The following is a 21182-nucleotide window of genomic DNA, read 5'->3' on the forward strand; positions in this document are numbered from 1 at the left end:
CTATTTCAAAGCCACCAACAATGCCAGGTAGCTCAGCCCACATACATATATGTATCAGAGGGATCCTTAGCGTATCCAGAGATACATGGCTGCGTGTTTATCCTGGAGATGTTTGCTTTATCTAGATTTGTGCCTCAGTTGTCTTAAATATCCAAAACCAGGAACCAGAGACAAATGCCTAGGAAAAAAATACATTTGTTTCCTTCTATTAAAGCAATAAAAGTAAATTAATTTCTTTTCTTTTCTAGGCCTTTAATAATCTGTATTACAGCCTGAGTCCTGCCTTAAATGCTGATGCCGAGTCTTCCCACTTTGCTGTTTCATTCCTATCATACCATTGATCGTATTTGCCACAGACAGTAACTCTAAGAGATGTGGAATGTACCCATCCTAACTAAAATAAAATAAACCCCACCCATCACTGTAACCAGCAGTTTGATTTATAGCCATAAGTATATACATAATCAAAACATTTCACATAGTCTAGTGGAAAGTCACCAGAACTTGAAACATCATGACAAAACCTAGAATTTTGCCATAGGAAATGCTAGAGAAAAATCAAAGATTAGTTATGGTTTAGGATGTCTGAAAATATTGAAAATCATAACAATAAAAAAGAAGTCTCAGCTGTATTTTGGACAAACCACCCCTCCAGGCCTGGCTGTACATGAAGCAATTTGAATAATCAGTTAATGGGGCATAATAGCCAAACTAAGGTCTGTGCTGTTGGTTAGAAACTCGACAGGAATGCGAAGTTAAGCAGAAAAAATGCTTAGCATCAGAGGCTCAGCTGTGTTCATTGTTTTCTGGTAAAACCAAAACAGCGTCATGATTTCTTCCTGCATCTCAGCCATCATCAAGCATCAGAAACATGTATTTTCTAACAAACAGATCCTTATGACTTCTCAGCACAGCTTTCCTTTATTTAGACAATAATTTTCCAATTTTTTTCTAGGACTGTAAAGGGTGTGAAAACTCTTAAGCCCAGTGTGTGCCGTCCAACGGTGCTGTGTCCAGCTAACACAGAAATTTGCAGAAAACTTTGGAATTCTCTGTGCTACTCTTATCTCAGAGGAAGACTCCTAACGGCCTTCCAGGCAGGACCCTAACAAAAGAACAGTTCATAGGTACATAACTCCCTGTTTGGTCCTCTACTGGTTTTTCCATATCAACACAATTCTCCTGAAGACCAAGTTTCTTCAGACTGAAAAATCTGGAAGCCTCAGGGGAACCTGAACAGTTGGTCTTCCTCATACCTTTTTTAGCCTCATGGTCTAAAAAAAGTAGCTTGTTATATCCAGCTTCAGTCACTGATTCAGGATGCAGGCTCTGCTCTAATGGGATCTTATGATGGCAGTCAGCTCTTCCGCTTGTTAGGTTTCAAACACAGGAATACTGACCAGAAAGTCCTAACCAAGGCCTAGTTATCTCTAGATGAACATGTATATTGCTATATGATCAATCCTAGTAATTATTTTGTGATTTTTTTTTAATGATATAAACCAAATCAAAGCTATGAATAATACAAATAATAGAGCAGAGAGTCTAGTAAAGTGAGGTAAATGCCTAATCCTAGCTATTCACAACTGTATAAACCTCAGCCTTTGATCGAAACTAATTCCACAAAGTTTTGACAGAGCCATTCACTCAAATGCTAGTTTGAGGTGTCAGTGTAAAACTCATTGTATTTGGTTTGCGTGGCACGGTTTTGGCGGGGGGGGGGCTACCGGGGTGGCTTCTGCAAGAAGCTGTGAGAAGCTTCCCCCATGTCCGATAGAGCCAATACCAGACAGCTCCAAGACTGGACAAGCCCATCAGTGATGGTGGTAGCGCCACTGGGGTGACAGAGTTCAGAAGGGGGAAAAAATCCACCAAGGGCAATTGCAGCCAGAAAGAGGAGTGAGAATATGTGAGAGGAACAACTCTGCAGACACCAAGGTCAGTGCAGAAGGAGGGGGAGGAGGTGCTCCAGGCACCGGAGCAGAGATTCCCCTGCAGCAGCCCATGGAGAAGACCATGGTAAGGCAGGCTGGTCCCCTGCAGCCCATGGAAGTTAACGGTGGAGCAGATATCCACCTGCAGTCCATGGAGGACCCCACGCCAGAGCAGGTGGATGCCCAAAGGAGGCTGTGATTCCCTGGGAAGCACACACTGGAGCAGGCTCCTGGCAGGACCTGTGGCCCCATGGAGAGAGGAGCCCAGGCTGGAGCAGGTTTGCTGGCAGGACTTGTGACCCCGTGGGGGACCCACGCTGGAGCAGTCTGCTCCTGAAGGTCTGCACTGCGTGGAAGGGACCCACACTGGAGCGGTTTGTGAAGAACTGCAGCCCATGGGAAGAAGCCATATTGGAGAAGTTGGTGGAGGACTGTCTTCCATTGGAGGGACCCCAGGCTGGAGCAGAGGAAAAGTGTGAGGAGTCCTCCACCTGAGGAGGAAGGAGCGGCAGAGACAACGTGTGATGAACTGACCACAATCCCCATTCCCCATCCCTCTGTGCCACAAATGGGGAGGAGGTAGAGAAATTGGGAGTGAAGTTGAGCCCAGGAAGAAGGGAGGGGTGGGGGAAGGTGTTTTTAAGATTGGGTTTTATTTCTCATTACCCTACTCTGATTTGATTGGTAATAACTTAAATTAATTTTCTGTAGTCGAGTGTGTTTTGCCTATGACAGTAATCGGTGAGTGATGTCTCCCTGCCCTTATCTTGACCCATGAGCCTTTTGTTATATTTTCTCTCCCCTGTCCAGCTGAGGAGGGGAGTGACAAAGCAGCTTTGGTGGGCACCTGGCCTCCAGCCAGCGCCAATCGATCACACTCATAGAAGCTCCCTTGAGTACATGTGCTAATCCTGTCTGACACAGCTCTGATGGGACTCCCAGGGAGAGAGACGGGGATGATCACTGTACAGTACTGAAGAAAGGGAAATGTACAGCAAAACATGAAACACATTACTTTTTGAAAAACTGGGAGGAAGAAGTACTTGTTTCTGGTTTGCATGTATAGGAGTCTTGCAAAGCACCTGTTCAGTGCTCAAAACAACACGGAGAATCTCTGAACTACCTGCCTTCTACTCCCTTGAAGCCGGACACAATAAGACTGACTGACAGACAGACAGACAGAAATTTGTTTTTTAATACTTATATAGTCAGAAATCACTGCATACAATAACATCAATCTAGTGCAAGTTCCATGCCACTCCTTACATTTTTCCCCAACTCTATCTATTGTGTGGTTGGAAAAAGCCAGCTTTACTTTAAAAAGAAAAAAACAAAAACCATGGAAGAATTTGTTTAAAAGTCTACTGCTTAAGAAACAGCATGCTAGACCACAGATTGAGAGCACTCAATTTGGACCAGGGCAGAAAACCTTAGGAGGTGCCCTCAGTAAAGCATTTAAAGCATCATGTTAACAAGACTGAAGTTCCCCCTGCAGTTTTTTTGGTGCTATATGCCATCCTGGTAAAAGAAAGATGTTTTGAGCAAAGCAAAGCTGCTGGTGGTCTGGACTGGCATTTTAAAGTACGCTGCAGCAGCTACATATCCTTAAACCAGCCTTCAGCCTTTCTTAGTTAGTAGTTGTTATCAACTTCTTTATTTATTTTTTTAGCAACAGACACATCAGCCTGGGTTTCACTTTGCATGAAAACTATTTTAACACAAAGCAGATTTGGATCCTTATTTATTTTGAACCACAAGCGAAAAAGCAATACATTTAGTTTGGAAGAAGGTTGCCAAATGGATGAAAAAGGCCTGCAAGTTTTTCTTTTGGTTGCCCTTAGCATTTACGGTCAACTTTTCCCAGCTCAAAACCGAAAGTCTGCTCTCAATTAGCCTGGTGTAAATCAGAGCAACTCCATTGACTTCAGACAGCTTTTCTGGATATAGAGGATTGTGAGACAGAACAGAATTTGGCCAATATTGTCTCTTTTTGTTTTACCGGCACCATGGATTTTTCTCTTTTTGGAAGAGTTATCGGTTGACACAAAGCAGATGACGGTGGACAACCTGTTTGATGTGGTAAACAAAAGCAAAGTAACTGCCAAACAGCTGACGGAGTTAGAAAGAAAAGAAACATGAACGCTGTGGGAAGGAGATTGCTGAGGAAGAACTTGAACTTCTACTGATTTTGGTAGTGAAGTCCAAAAATAACCAAGAATATTGCCCAAAACAAAATTCAGTACAGTGTGAGACTGTGACTTTAATCTCTAACCATGTCCATCAGAAGCAATTCCACTGAACTTGATTGTGCTAATCCACTGTGAAACCAGACACAGACATCTGCAACCACACACAAAGTTCAGGCACCAGCAGGAGCAACACAGTAAGATTATCACTAATATTGTTACATGTTTCCTATTGGTAGAGAAAGTGCAGTGAAGGAGAAAAGAGACCGAAACCCATTTTGCAGACTATTTTTCAGAAAATACAGCACTGCAAAAACTTATTGCGAACTTTTTTTCTTCCTTGACAGGGACTAGGATTATGAACCAAAAGAAGGTCATTAGCAGAAGACAGATCTAGCCTGGATGAACAAAAGTTACTTTCAGTTTAGAGAGGTAACACGTAATTTTACTCTGTTTGTACAGACTCCTCTCTACAATACTAATGATGTAAGCAGAAGGGACACAACAAGCATTTCTTTTGACAAAACCAGGTGATGTCTGCATCATATTTTAACATATGATTTTAAAATTTCATTATAAATTGCAGCGAGGCCTAAACTTACGATGCTTTATTGAAATCCTTTAACTCAATAAATATGTTGCATCAGAAACCATGTGCTCAAATTTGAAAACTTGATTCCAGTAGGAACAATGCACAGACAAAAGCCTCTTTCCACATAGGGCTAATTCAAATTTTATAAATGTGTAAAAACATTGCACGAGTCATTCAACTTCAATATTTTTCTGTTTAAATGTTAATGAATAGAAGCCATGAAGCTTTTACTTTTTTTTTGTGTCCCATTTTAGCTCTCAGGTACAGAGATACTGTTGCATCCATCTGGACTATTTCACTGAAAGCTGAGACTCACTGGGGTATGATAAAGCAGGAAGGCTGGTTTTCCTCTTCCTACCACAACTACAGATTTGGGTAGAAGATGGGACTAAAAATGTGAAGGACAGAATCAGCTTTTCGGAGGTGCTTGTTTACCAGAAACCCAACGGGATTTATAGAAGAGCCAACAGACGACTAGCTTCTTTTTAGGGCAACTTTGAAAATTTCAGTGAGCATAAACCTTGCATCTTCAGGCACCAAAACGTTGGTCTGTAATGTCCAATGGGAAAAAACCTGATTTGCTAGCTATAAGTAATGCTCCCTGTCTTTACCTGCTAAGAGGGTTGGAGAATGAAGGAGGGGGAAAGGATTTTTATTTAACTAGTATGCAAAGTGAAGATCAGTGTTACATGTATTCTTAATTGAATGCCTCTTTCCTTAGAGAGGCAGGTGAGCAAGTTAGAAATTCCAAATGGAGCTGAAGAGAATTTAATTATTTTCCTTGAGAAGATTCCAAGGACAACATGAAATTAAATTTGACTGCTTAAATGAAGATTTCTTTCTCAGATTTAAACTTAAATTATACTTTAAATTATGTCAGTTTCAAGGAAGATCTAAAGCAGAACTGGATATTTTTTTTCAGAAAAGGAAGATAATTATTGAAATTATGCTATGCTGGTGAAAAAATATTTCAAATAAGTTATGAAACTAATCTGCTGTGTTTCTACTGCCCCGATACTAAAAGTAAGCTCAAACACAAATTCATTAGGCTGAAGGCTGTAAAATAAAGCTAGTAAGCAAACATTAACAGTGAAAAAAAGTATTGGTAGCAGTTGTCATCCTGCATGACTTGTATTTAACTACAGTAAGACAATCAACAATTTTTGTAGAGTTGAAGCATCCCCTTATTTCTAATCCAAATTAATCAGTTTAACAAATCAATATCTGCTGCACATCTGTGGGTTCAAATTCTCAATCACATCGGCAAGTCGTGAAGGAGGGCCCAAGATCATGCACGAGGCATCCCATGCAGAGCGGCTGGAGCCCCCAGCTGTACTCACACTGAAGATGTTTTAAACTCAGCCTCAAGTGCACTGTCATCCTTGTCATCAGCCTGTGAGACCACAGGGCGTTCAGCCCCCCGCTCACTAAAGGCCTGGCCAATAAAAGGTGACGGAAAACAAGCATGAATGTGTTGTCAGATGCAAGAAGAAAAAAATAAAAATAATACTAAAAAAGAAACCCAAAAGCCACTATGCAATATACAACACACAGCTACTGTTTAAATTATCTGGAATCTTGTATCTTCATATTGCCTGAAGCCATTAAGTTTTAGTCAACTCAGTTTGCTTTGCAAGAAAGCTTTACATGTAAAGCAGCATTTTAATGCTCTAAGTTCACATCCAGTGCTAACCAACAGAAACCCCCACTAACTGCCCAAATGTTATAATCAATACAAGACACGCTCTTCATGGAGCATGCTTCCGTTTTGCAAATTGCACCTTCAGCCACAGGATGACAGTATGAAGCTTTAGCTGTCTGCAGGGTATGTATCTTCACCTGAGCTAGTCAGCCAGTTTCCCTTTATAGTCAACAGAGATAAACACCCAGCTTCAGAGCATGATCCATCTTGGTTGAAATTTCAGGCACGCAGAATACATTAGATAACTGAAGGCCTACCAGTGCTTGCTGCACTCCGCTGATATCAAAGGGAGGCGAGCTGATCAGACATCTAACTTAGGCAAAATTAATTCCAGCCCTCTTGTGCGGTGGTCAGACACTCTGAGGATCTGCAGCTCCCTTTTTTCTAAGCATGCACAGCCCAAGCCAACCGTTACGGGACTGGCAATGACACTAGCTTTGACTGATTCTAGTGTTGCAGACTGCTACTCAACTAGCCACTGTCTGTATTTCACTATTTATCAAACATTAGATATATTCACTATTACAGTGTAGCCTCAAAGCAGAATATTTATGCTGGAATGCTGATTGCAAAGGGAAAAAAAAACAAAAAAAGAATGAATTGTAACATATTGTATTGATGAGAAGGGAAGTGGTGGTTAATGAGGATGTATCGAATAGTGGGGGACCTGAGCATGACGTAAATGGTATGGAATAAGGGATCGAGCATGTGCTGGTTTTGGCTGGGATAGTTAATTTTCTTCATACTAGGTAGTATGGGGCTCTGTTTTGGATCTGTGCTGAAAACTGTGCTGCTAACACAGGGATGTTTTCGTTACCGCTGAGCAGTGCTTACGGAGAGCCAAGGCCTTTGCTGCTTCTCACACCGCCCCACCAGTGAGTAGGGCTGAGGGTGCACAAGGAGTTGGGAGGGGACACAGCCGGGACAGCTGACCCCAACTGACCAAAGGGATATTCCATACCATATGACATCACACTCAGTATATGAACCTGGGTGGGGGAGATTGGTGGGGGCAGTTGCTGCTAGGGGACTGGCTGGGCATCAGTTGATTGATGGTCAGCAATTGTCATTTGCACCACGTGTCTTTCTTGGGTTTTAGTTCTCTGTTCTTTTCCTTTTCATTAAATTTATTATTGTTGTTGTTGTTGTTGTTATTCTATTCCAATTATTAAACTGTTTTTATATCAACCCATGAGTTTTCTCACTTTTACCCTTCTGATTCTCTTCCCCCATCCGGCTGCAGAGGGAGTGAGCAAGTGGCTGTGTGTGCTTAGTTGCTGGCTGGGGTTAAACCACGACACATATACAGGACAAATAGCTTTGTATTAATGTGACTATGCCCTTGTTACAATCTTCTATTATGTTGCTATATTGAATATAAAATCTGTCAATGGAAGAGATAAACCTTGGTTAGTTCCCATATCGAATGCTCCACCTCATGTGCTTTGGGTCCATTTACTTAGGGTAGACGGTGCCAAAGAACGTTGCGCTGTAGGTAAATCAAGTCACCTACAAATCCATTTCTTTTTGTTGTTGTTATTTTTGTTTTAACTTTAAATATGCTTTTTTTTTCTTTTTTAATTCAGTAGAAAGAGGGGCAAAAAAGAAAACAAAAGTCTGGCAGATTAATATAGTGCAATGAACGTAACCAAACGCAATAGGGGAAAAGAAAGGTCTCTTCCCCAGCTCATTCACTTACCTCTCACTGAGATCTTCAACGCGCTGTCCGTGGCCTAGCATGAAGCCAGGGTTCGCCTGACCGCACGGACTTGCAGGGGCCGATAAGGTGCTTTTGACGTTCTGTACCGAGTGCCTGCGGCTCCGTCGGCGCTCCAACCCCCTTCGCTCGCTAGCACCAAGACTGGCCCTTCTCCGGTCCTTGCGCCCACTGGGAGGGGGGTCAGCACTCTCGTCTCCATCCTCATGTCTCAGTGTCAGCTGAGAAAGAAAGGAAGAAAGGCGAGGCTTTTGACACGGTTCCTTTAGGCACCACAGGTTTTCACACCTAGGCTTTAAAAATTAACTGATCCCAACATGATTAACTCCTACTAGCGTCACCCTATAGGCATCCCTGTAAGTTGCTGTCTATCCGTTAGTGCAGTGTAGCAGCTCTGGTAATGGAATTGTACCCCAACGCCTTGTAAGAACCCTACAGGACCTATAAGAACACATTTATATATCTCCTAGTTTGTTGGGGTTTTTTTACATAGGACTTAATTTTCAAGGAAGCTGAGCAGTGTTAGACACCTAGCTCTCTTTATTTCCTTCCAAAATACTTAGGTGAAGTCTTGGCTGTAGTGAAAGCAACAGAAAAAATTCTCATGCGTTGACTGATTGAACATTTCCTCATGTTCACACATGACACTTGTAACGATGGAGTGGAAGTCACCGTCTACTACTTTAGAAAGTACTTTAGAATAGTGCCATCATTTATTGCCAGCCAAGGAAGAGAGCAGCAGATGTATATGTAACTGCATTCCTCTTAAAAATTTCAATTTTTACAGATCTCCCTGCTATGTAAACAAAGGAAAAAACCCTAACAAACAAAACTATTTCTGTAAACTGGTACCACAATGGATTAAAAGAAAAAAAAGCAGACCACATATCCCCTCTAAGCCTCCCAGTTTTTAGGTTAGCATAATTACTTCCACATATGCCTTTCAGTGGAAAATTCAGTATTTCCTGCCAGTTCAGAAGCACTGTCAATACAGAGGAACATATATATAATATCAGAAAAGAATGATGCTGAGAATAGCATGGCCACAATGACATTTGACAGAAACTTCTGACACAAATTGGGAGCTCATCAGTTGGAAATAGGAGAGGAGTAAAATACGGGTGCAACACCTAGTATCTTGAACTACAGCACTCCGTTGACATGGCAACGTGACATACCTCTAACAGAAACAAAGCAAGTGCTACCTTAAGGTATGTGAGGAGAGGTATCGCTGGCAGAAACAACAAAGTTACTGGTGGATCTCATCTGAAACGCAGCACAACATTTAAGTAACCTTTATATGAGAAAGATCCATTCAACCAGGCAGAGGTATAGAAGAGGGCGATGCGGGTGATCAGCAGGATGCATATCTTCCTGTTTCTATTAGTCTTGCTCTTCTGATAATTCTTACCAGAAGTGACTTTAACAAAATAAAGGCAGAGGGAAGTGTGGTATCTCTGCTTATGGTGTAACATCTATTTCAGTGGGGAAGAGATTTTTTAGATAAAGAAAGAACAACATTGGCAGAAAAAAGAAAGTGCATAGGCATGTCTAAATTTAGTCTGGTCATCAAAAGAAAGCTGGTACCCAACTAAGCAAACTGCTAATTTTGCAATTAAGTCTTTCAGTAGGCGTATGCGCAAAAAGACTCGCTTTTAAGGTTAATGATCATATTTTAAAAAGGATTTTATGAGCTGATGCCTCTGACAATAGAAAAAAGAAATAAGAACATGAAGACCTCTCATTCTCATGTTCCTCTTTTGGCCTGACTCCTCCTGCAAACTGCTGCATATAAAACTTAATTCTGCTAAAGTTAGGGAAGTGACATGGGTGTAGAGTTGATGAAGAAAATGGAGAATCAAATCTACCAAATTCTTTGCTGGATGTAAACAGAGATAAAGTAATTTCATTTCATCACATGAGAACATGAATTCACATTTACATTACATAACTTCAGCCTAAACCTCCCCACTCCGACACTTCCCAAAGTCTGAAAAGAGGCTAATTATTAAGAAACTGGATATCCTACCCTTACATATAAATGCTTCAGAAGTAGTTATTTTATACCTAGGCGGTGAATGTGGAGTCACTCATTACCCCATTGCTGCAAACTGTATAGGATCTGGTCCAGTGTAAACTCGTAAACAAGGACTTGCTGGGTATTCAGCTGCAGAACAAGTGGTATTTGTGAAGCTGAGCTCAGCCGAACCTTTTTAATGAGCTGAATACTTTTGCATATGGAAAGAACTTCTACTTACCTCAGGATGTGTAACTAGCAGTCTGAGAAAGTTTTAATTGCAGGCAGAACTGCCTCTAAGGAGGCTAGTAAATGTGCTGGTTTGCCTTGGAGTATGCCCCAGCTTTAGTATGAAATGCATTTGCATTAAAGGCAGCTATGTACCGCAGCAGGTCACATATATGAATGTGTGTAACACTTCTAGCAACCAGATGTTTTTCTTTTAAAATAAAATAGATAACCAAATTTCACCTAGGTTACATTCCCCCCCTCCTCTTGGCTTTGAAGTTTGCACAAGCTGTAAGATGCATAAAACAGGGCATGTTATGTTACCTCATAAATGTTAAATTGCTCAACTAAGTCCAAGTCTGTTCCTTTCTTGTTCAAGTGTCTCTGCGAAATAGCTTCAATGCCTAGCTCTTCCAGACAGTCCACCACGTCGTAGAAAGAGTCTTGATCTGGCAACCCCGACAGCGTCTAAGAATCAAAGGAAAAACATTTAAATCTGTTTGTTTTGAAAAGAATTAAACAAAGGTTTTTAAAAGCGGGTGGCAAGTGGTGCTATGTATGATTTCAATAAAGTAAAACCCATGATGTGGGATTAGAGACACCGCTAGAAAATAAAAAACAAGTGGCACAGCTTTTAATAAACAACTGTGTGCACTGTGTAGAAGAATGAATAATTGGCAAAACAAATCAATGTTGTTATTTCATACAAAAAAGTATGGAAAATGTGGGTCTTTAAAACACACAGTTGGATTCTTCCTGGCTTCATTCAAGTACAGATTTAAAGAACAGAGAATGTTAAGGCATCAAACACAGGGATAAAAGCAAAGAGAGAGAAAAAAAATGGTTTAGTTAAAAACAGCGAGGCTGATTTCCTACTGATTCCTGTAAGTTTGGCCTTAAGAAGAAAAAGTCCAATGCACAGCTGTGTGATGTCAGGACAGCAGGAAATATCCTGCACCATGTGCCTACTGTCCTCCACACCTGCAGCAGATGTCATCCTCCCAGTGCACAAATTGTTTTATGTTACAGAGGTATTGACTCCTTTCCTCCCTTATTAAAGGTACGCTGACTCCTTAACTCCTATAAATTGTTAAAAGAGTTACTAATTCCTGATTATGGGGCAAGCTGTTATCTTTGACACTGGAGAGGAGCTTTTGCACACAAGAAAATAAAGAATGCCAATACCAACAGCTCTTGAAAATGAACTGTTGGAGTTCAGAGGTTTCTATGGCACCTGCTCTATGTTCAAGAGTACTTTTCTTGCCATAGTAATTTCCCATTTTTTTTGTGAATCCAGAAAACTGAGAAAGGGAAGGTGGTCTTCTGTAATATACCATGTATAGCATAGCATGTCACTGCAGTGTATGTAGCAAGAGAGATTGAATCAAGCCACTCACAGTTTGACATGGGCATTGGACAACTTGATACACCGGAATCCTGCAGATATTTACAAAGTCAATAGAAAATGCTACTATTCTGGTTTGCCATTGATTTCTTCTCAGCTTGTGCTGAATTTTTACTGCTCCTTATGAATGATGCAGAAAAATGAATATAATGCTGTGCAGGTTGAGCAAAAACTACTGACACGCTGTGCAACATACTTGCAGAGCAACATACACCTCATTGCAAGAAGCAGTCTATATAGAGCCATTTCTGCAAAATACGTGAGAGTGCACACTGGAATCAATGCAGTTATTCTGGATTAGCTCACCAGAGAGATGCTTACTCTGAAGTAGTTTCCTCTCTCTTATTTAATTAGCCAAGTAACTTACCTATACTCCAATAAAAAAGAGGAAGAGCAAGAGATAGAGACAGCATGCCCAAAAACCAGGCCCTCTCCAGAAAGTTTCATCTTCTCATGCCTGGGATGAGATGAACTGTGCTCTGAGAATGCTGGTTTTCTGGAGCACAGCTTTTCCAAAGTGGCTCTGAGCAGCAGAATGCAGAAGAGCGCAGCCACTCTGGGCTGTCTCCCTATGCCAAGAAGCTTTACATTCAGAAAAATTGGTCTGTATTACGTGACTAACAAGAGAGAGGACTAGTCAGCTGACATATCCTGCCCTGTTAAAGCACCTCTTTCCTGTGAAATGAGGCACTGGAAAATGTGCATCACTAAGATACTCTTAAATTTAACTTTACTTTTTTTTTAAACTCAACACAACACAGCAACATCATCTTCTTCAGTCATTACAGGGCTATTGTCTGATGTCTGGTGAGGTCCACTGCAACAGGAATGCTTAGCACAAACACCAACTAAGTGTTAGGGTTATACCTTCAGGGTTCTACGTTCAGGCTCTAATTAAGGCTTTGTCTCTGTCCAGGACAGTATTTAAGCCTCTTTTTAAAACCCACTGAAGACCATGGAACTAAATTTTCCCGAACAGTGCTGAAAATAGATACCATGTACATTTTGTTCTTTCCTAAACTGATACCTAGCATTGAGTAGAAATCTGAGGATCCAGCAAATGAAACTATCACACTGTAAATTCAATGGAGCTTTAATAAAGATATGGAAATACTACAACAGAAAACAATGTCTGTCAGGCTTTCTCTTGCTTATGAAAGAAGCAGACAGCAGCTACGCTGACCTGAGTGTCTTCAGGCACAATAAGATGTGATGTCTTATGTGCCAAAGGGTGGACAAACAGTCAGATCTCCTGCACAGATCTTCCAATCATTTACTTCTTTAAAGATCAGGAAATGGTCTTAATGTTGATATGCAGATCACTGGCCTTCAAGTATAGCTTTTTGTAAAATGTGAGGTCAGTCAGGCTGTAGACAAGGAAAACAGCAGCATAAGGTAGTATTCGCTGGCAACCCTGCTTTTGTCAGCAGCCTTTTACTGGTTAATATAATTTTAAATCATGCAGCAGTGGAAATCTAATCTTCACTGCATGCTACTGGCCAGAACTGGGCAATTGAATTCCCAAGTATAGAAACCAAATATTTTTCCTTTGGACGGTTTGTCATTAAACTCACAGATCCATTTTCGGAGTTTAATGCATATCAAATTCAATTTCTAACATTACTAAATGGGATGTAAAAGGGCACCTCTGGTGTCACAAGGTCAGTTCAGTCTAGCCCAGGAGAAAGATATTTGCAGTAACTAAACACAAGGGACTTGAGGTGCTTGCACGAATGACTGATTAATCCTGGACTGTAATATCAGAAAACAAGAGTGAGGCCTCATTTTCTTGATGGTTTTATAAAGGAAGCAAAAGCTGCAGCCAGCAGAGCAGAGGTCAGAAATTGAGCAGGTCCTTCCAAGGTCTTTGCTCTTTCCTGAGTACCTGGTTAAGTTCAAAATGATACTGCAATATCAAAATATACATACAAGTCCCAAATATTTCCTTCTGCTCTGAAGACTAAACTTTACAATATGAAAATCTGTCTAGAGAATTGAAACTTAGCCACTTGGAGAAGCATGTTTAAACCATACTCTGTGGTTTCCTTGCTCAGTTTTGTTATGTTCAGAACTCAGGTGTACAAAGGAAGCATGAATATGAATGTCAAGATTCATTCCTATGCCTCTAACCAGTTTTGGTTTGAGGAAACATTCCTGAAGTAAGATTTTTATTTGTTTGTTTGTTGTATGATTTTACATGTTGCTCTCAAGCCCTTGCAGGAAAGTCTATGCAACTGTGTTCTTCCCTCTCGAGTGGCTACTTTTGGAATGGTGAACTAAATTAAAACCAAAACCCCAGCCTGGGAGTATTGAGCTTGATATATCTTCCTAACCACATTTTCACCAAAGCCTAAACAACATGTTTTACCTACTGCTAACTGTAACAGTTCCAACACAAAGAAAGGCAAGAAAACTGATGAAGTTGTATTGGGGGTTAAAAAAAAAAAAAAAAAAAAAGAGTTTTATGGGAGTATAACAGCCAAATGTTTTCCTAGATGATAAAAACTTAGACTGGTAACAGCATAGTATTCTTATCACTACGTACCCTCAGTTACATTTCTGAACAAAATCTGACATAAGTGAGTGCTAGCCTATGCCTGGCTTCAGACTGAAAGGCTCTCTTTATTTGCAGCTTTTAAAATGTATAGCCCTGGCTGATACCAGATGGTAAAACTTGTAAGTATGGTGCCTTGTGTCATTTACAAAACAATCACAGTATAAACCAGTGGTGCAGAGAGGATACGGACAACAGAAAGGCCAGCTAAATGCATTTGGTGTGCAATGCTTTACACGCAAGTCCAAGTAATGTGAAAGTACTGCTCTGGTTACTAAACACCCAACAGATCGGTGGGACCAGGCACCAGATAGACACGTTATCGAAATCTTACACGCTACGGTGAAAAGCACTACATGGTAAACAAACACGCTTACGGGCATTAGCCAGGTTTTCAATTGCTTTGGGATAGGAAGAAGCATCTCTCATGCGCACGTTTTCCCAGGAACCACAACTTCTTCTAAAACACCTGGTGTGGCCAATGTCAGGCACAGGACGAAAGATGATCATTGTTCCAGAGTGGCAGCTGCGACATTCTTAAGGCAGGTCACTGAAGAACAATGTGCCAGCTGCCTTATTAACACCACACTGGCCTGAAACAGCACTTTTTCAACTACAGCCGATGGACCGCTGGTGAGTGGTACTCTAAGTTCCCACTGGTAACCGCTGGCCTGGAAGCTGGTGCTTAAATTCTACTCTTACACTGGACCTCCTAAAAAGCATTCAGTGCTTAATCTGACTATACCAAAATGTATTATTTTTCATATTCTTCAGAATTATTTAATCTACCTATTTTTTAAAAATGTATCACATGGGAGAACAAGCAATATTAAATACAGGTAAAAAGAAAATCAACAGTAATCTTACAGCTACAAAGCTTCCAGTGTAATCTCAATAATGAAAAGGTTTTATAGCAAGTAAATATACAGTGAATTGAATGCAACATAGAATTTTCTTTCTGCATTTGATGAGTGGGTTTGTTTTGTTTAATATAAATGAAACATGAAGGGTTTAATCTATCCAGACCACAGTAATAAACATGAAGAAAGTAGAGATTAGAATAAGATCTAACAGACCATAGGAACTAACCAAAGGAAGATAACACAGCTTATACTGGAACTATACATAACCAGAAGTATCTGCACTGGAATCAGTCTCATTTAAGAGATTCATTAATGTCTAAATCTCCCCAAATTAAGAGAGGGTTAATGAATTGTTAATGTAAGTACATTGGTTAAGCATCAACAAAAGAGAGAAAGAGAATAAAAGGACTGGAGCAATTCATACGTCTGGGCAGATGTGTTTTCTGCTCTTGAGCAGGAAGGGAAACAGTCTGTAAATGTACACATGGAGAAAGAAAAAGGAGTAGAAGTATGCTTCCCTAAGACAATCCCTCATCAGGACTCTGCCTGCACTGAAAACTTTGACGTTTCCTTGACTAGAGAAGCTGAAACCATCTGAGCCTTCTTTGTATTCTCTGCGGGGGAAAAAAATTACAACTGTGACATGCTGCTTGCCGTTTTCCCTATAATCATGAAAAAAATCCCATTAAAAACATCATAAAACTGTCCGTAAGCCAGATCATAATTATAAGTGTGGCATTGTGGGATTCCTGTCTTCCTTGATCTTCATAACTGCCTTGCTCCTTTGACTGCGAGATGCTTTTTCTTTTTGTGCGTTTTTAAAGAACTACCTCCTCCTAAAAATAACTTTAACTGTAGTGAAAAACTCAGACTAAAGGAATAAACTATAGGATGATAAGAGTCCACACAGACCAAAATTTTTGAAGAAGTCAAACACCAGATAGATTACAACTGTGCAAAGGATGAAGACAATTGTCTCAGAAAGAGGAATCGGTACATGAAGCAACGAGGTGTGAAATGGAGATGTTAAAAACTAGTCACCTCGGCTTTAATAGCAGCTACAAACAGAAGCATATAAAGCTGGTGATGCCTTTCAGAAAGTGTACGTCAGTGAGATAAGGTGGTCTTTTACAGTCAAGAGGACCCTTGCTACTGTGTAAGCAGGAGCAAGGGTGGGTCTAAGGAAAAGTACAGTAACATCAGTGATGTCACCCGGAGAGGTCAGTCCCTCTCAAGCATCTTTGCTGGACAGTATCCGCCATTAAGAAATTATTTTATCAGAAAAACACCAAAGCAACCCACAGCTCCAGCCATGTAGCCATGAGCACAATAAGCTGGTAGCTTGATTTATGACCTCCAGTGACAAACTAAGGATCTTTAAATGAATATAATGAGTAATAATAATATTCAGTAATACTCTGGCCTATTAAGTATAATCATAAAACACATTGTTATTTTGATTTGCTAGTAGTATGTTGATCTTCTGTGCCCTTTAAAAAAATCCATTTTTAATTTTAGTCACCCTAAGATTCACTTAGAACTAGATGCTAATTTTTAAGGAACTTATACTAATAAATTAATAACTTTTATGGGCTTTTCACCTTCTCCCTCCTCATAGCCCAAGTGAGTACTTTGGAAAACATTTAATTTTATTGCAAAACTATATGTAATACAGGACACCAGAAAATATAAAGAAAGAAGAAAAAATGTAACCTCATTTTTTTAAGCAGAAACACTCCCACTAGCACTCAGACCTGTTAAATTCATCATATTTGGTTTGCAATAAAAAAAATTTAAATGATCTGAACTAGAAAATTGTGCACAATGCAAGCTTTTGTGAGCATGTGATAGTTCACTGGCACTTGCTTTCTTTCTCATCTTGGATAATGTGTTGAGTTAGTTTGTTGAGTTTTGTTTTGCGTGTTGTCAGTGTTGGGAGAGGAGCCATGTCATAACATGTCTCTGCACAGCATCTAGCAAAATAGCAATTCCGCTCCCAGCTGCTGCCTCTGGGTCACTGCAACGCAAGTAACAAGAGTGTGCTGATCGATTACAGTTTGTGATGCAACTTCTCCAGGACAGGTCTCCTTTGTCCTATATTCTTAATAGGGAAGATCATGATACAATTGAAAATACTAACATAATCTCCGCCAGTTATGCTAACAAAGTAAACAAACCTTGTTAACCAAGGTCATTGCGTAAACCAGTAGTTCGGTATCAACCCCATCCTTCTCCTCCAGGATCTCCATGATGTTGGACCACGGCTTGGCTCCTAGAGGAAAAGCAGAAACCATTGGCAACGGTGATCAAAATTGAAAGCTGTAGCATCAACATTTATCCAAGATGTAGTGCAAGTTGGAATGATGTGGCCAGATGGAAGATCAAGTGGAAAGATAGTTATCTCCAGCTTCCTCTACAGTCTCCCTTGCTTCACAGAGAGTGAAGTTAATAGAGTCAGTGAAAGCTATGGTGCATCCCAATGCAAGGATCTAAAGTATGCCAGGTGGACCTTCCCCAGAGTACCAATTTCTCTCCCTTGATGATGAAGAAAGTTTTGTTAGCCCAGTTTGATTGACACTGAACTTCTAAAATCAGGTATGAGGAATTTTACCCCAGCTATCATAGGTTCACATATACTTAGATAAATCTTCAGCAAAAATCTATATGCTACTCTCTAGGCGCATTTAATGCTTACATTCCCAGTGATGCTACTGAGTTACGCTGCATTAAGATAAGTCCTGTTAACAAAACAGTGCAGCAGAGAAACATAGTTTTATCAAATTACAGGCTGTGTGCCTTGGATAAAAGAAATGATCAATGAGGGGAAAAGATTTTTGCTGTGGTTCTTACTCTAACTATTTTAATAAGAATCCCCGCTACAGAACTTTGATACACAGAACCTTCAGATACATTTCTCTCATTTTTCCACTAAGTAAGGTCAAAATTTGTGCTTCTAGTTACGATGCATTTGCTTGATTTGCATGTTGATTTGCATTTGCATGGTTATTTGATACCAAAACCCAAGTGGCTTAGTGAGTTATTATGCTAAAAACATCAGACAGGCAACGCCAGCCAGACCCAAGATAACCTCTTGTGTGGAAGGCACCTGGTAAAACCATCCATTTCATCTGGCTAAAAGGCAGACAGCTGCATTTACTAAAGGAAAAACCCACATAACTCTTTTATCTAGGAAACTGAAATAAATAATGAAAGACTATAATTCAGTATTTTGTTTGGAGTAAAGTTAAAGGTGAGGAGGACGAAGCAAAATGCTAACGCCCTCACTTAGAGATACTCAATTCAACTACATGAGCATAACGGCAAGAGTCTTTGAATTTCAGAGGGAAAAATACAGAGTATTCCAACAGCCCACATCCCTTAAACACTACAAGGATGACGATAGTTTGAGTATAATCAGTCAGTAAAATGCAGATGTTTCATCACCACAACCTGTTGCTGACTGATCAGTGATCCCAATGTTAAAACTCTGCATTACTCTCACAGTGATAACGGCCCTTTTTAATTCATGCTGATATTATATATGTATATATATACCCTGCTGCACAGACATCAAATCTCTGCTAACCAAGGATCTCCCTTTTCAAGGCAATGGCAGTGCACTCTGTGGAAAAATCTGTCTATTAATGAACACACAGCAATATTTCTCCTGTTTTCTTTTCCCTTCTTTTTGAGACATTCTCTGATCTTTACTACTGAATAATAAATCAGAGCTTCCTTATGTTGAGCAAAATCAAAGGAAGGGGATTTACTCTTAGGTCTCCAAATGTATTTATGTGCATTACTAATTAAATACTAATTCAAATACACAGCTGTAATGAAAATACACTAGACAACTCTTTACCACATTCTCTGTATTACCAGACATTTTGTGCAGTACATGTTCAAAAGACATGTGGAACAAATTGACTCAGCTCACAAATGATATATGATCAGCAGGAATGATATCCTCACTACAAAAATGTCTTCCTGTGGTTTCCAGTGAAAAATAAAAATGGAAGAAAATAAGATGAGAAACAAAATGGGGAAACTATGCAAGCTTGACTTATAACAGTGTCATTTGGAAAAAAGAGAGTTGATAACAACATAAGAAAATTAATTATTTAACCCATACTGCATTATTTAGTGAGAGTCTTCTAGGGACACATGCCTTTATTATGCAGGCAGGTTTTATTCTTATTGGAACAATCCTGTTTTGTCTTTTAAAGACAGCATCGTGGAGTATGATTTTTTTCTCGTGAATGTCTTGATACTTCTCCATTATCATAAAAGAATATTTTCAGGACCTCCTGTCTGTTTTCCTGCAAGTATGATATATAATTTTCTTCTACCCATGCTGCTTCTCTGTTTCAGAATACAGTTTTTTAAAATTGTTAATCAGGCATACTTACTAGTAAGACCGCCCTGTATTAGCTCATCCATCTTTCAAAGGCTTTAATTAAGGTACTGCTATTAAACTTAGACAATTTCAAAAAATCTAGCCTTAAATTTGAAAATCTTCATCTATTCCCTAACTAATATCAAGAGGAGGCAGTACTAACAGTGACTTTGATAGAGCTACTCCAATCTGTACCAGATTAAACCTTTCATTTCAAACGCTATTTTTCTCATTGTCATCTCAAGTTGAACAGCCAAGGAGTGAACATGGAAATAGCCATAAGGCCGTCTACCCATCTGGGGACAAGGCAATTCTGGTGTGGAAGTTTGTGGTGGGTTGAGCCTGGCTGGGGGCCAGGTGCCCACCAGAGCTGCTCTATCACTCCCCTCATTCACCAGACAGGGGAGAAGAAGTATAACAAAAAGCTTGTGGGTCGAGATAAGGACAGGGAGAGATCACTCACTAATTATTGTCACAAGCAAAACAGACTGAACTTAGAGAGGAAATTCATCTAATTTATTACTAGGCAAAACAGAGTAGAGGAGTGAGAAATAAAACAAAATCTTAAAACACCTCCCCCCACCCCTCCCATCTTCCAGGGCTCAACTTCACTCCCGGCTTCAACCTCCACCCCCCTCAGTGGCAGCACAGGGGGACGGGGAACGGGGGTTACGGTCAGTTCATCACACGGTGTTTCTGCCGCTTCTTCATCCTCAGGGGGAGGACTCCTCTCATCCTTCCCCTGCTCCAGCATGGAGTCCCTCTCAGGGGGACAGTCCTTCTCCAACGTGAGTCTCTCCCATGGGGTGCAGACCTTCAGGAGCAGATTGCCTCAGCGTGGGTCCCCCACAGGGTCACAAGTCCTGCCAGCAAACCTGCTCTGGCGTGGGCTCCTCTCTCCACAGGTCCACAGGTCCTGCCAGGAGCCTGCTCCAGCACAGGCTTCCCACCGGCCACAGCTTCTTTCAGGTGTCTCCATCTGCTCTGGTGTGGGGTCCTCCATGGGCTGCAGGTGGAACCTCTACACCCCCTCATCCTTCCTCCATGGGCTGCAGGGGGACAGCCTGCCTCACCACGGTCTTCACCACGGGCTGCAGGGGGATCTCTGGTCCGGCGCCTGGAGCACCTCCTGCCCCTCCTTCTGCACTGACTTTGGTGTCTGCAGAGTTTCTTACATCTTCTCACTCCTCTCTCTGGCTGCAAAAGCTCTCTAACTGTTTTTTTTCCTTGTAAATATGTTATCACAGAGGCCCTGATGGGCTCGGCCTTGGCCAGCGGCGGGTCCATCTTGGAGCTGGCTGGCATTGGCTCTGTCAGACACAGGGGAAGCTTCTAGCAGCTTCTCACAGAAGCCACCCCTGTAGCCCCCCCGCTACCAAAACCTTGCCATGCAAACTCAACACAAAGTTGCACCATGAACTTACTGCATTACTATACCTGGGTTAATATTCCTTGCTAATATATAATGAGAGCCTAGAGTTTCCAACCTACGATCCGGACAGAATGGGATACGGGCAGATGTAAAGCAAGTGTCTGCTCTCATTCACTCTCATGCCCTGAGCTTGGATTTCCAAATACGTTGGTCCTG

General features: G+C 40.8%; 1 protein-coding gene across 12 annotated transcripts in view; it reads right to left on the reverse strand.

The window, feature by feature from the left end:
* Positions 1-21182, reverse strand: part of FHOD3 (formin homology 2 domain containing 3) — a 427406-nt gene that overhangs the window by 112350 nt on the left and 293874 nt on the right. For 7 of the 12 annotated variants that reach the window (XM_075744719.1, XM_075744724.1, XM_075744723.1 and 4 more), the window contains exons 8-10: positions 17376-17470; positions 10701-10844; positions 8114-8352 (exon numbers count right to left, since the gene is read on the reverse strand). In XM_075744719.1, the coding sequence (XP_075600834.1) occupies positions 8114-8352; positions 10701-10844; positions 17376-17470 (478 nt within the window). Of the gene's footprint in view, positions 1-6052; positions 6140-8113; positions 8353-10700; positions 10845-17375; positions 17471-21182 lie in introns of all 12 variants that reach the window. The other 5 variants (XM_075744713.1, XM_075744720.1, XM_075744714.1 and 2 more) reach the window with 1 other exon arrangement.

The sequence above is a fragment of the Balearica regulorum genome, chromosome 2, assembly GCF_011004875.1.
Source record: "Balearica regulorum gibbericeps isolate bBalReg1 chromosome 2, bBalReg1.pri, whole genome shotgun sequence".
Lineage (NCBI taxonomy): Eukaryota > Metazoa > Chordata > Aves > Gruiformes > Gruidae > Balearica > Balearica regulorum.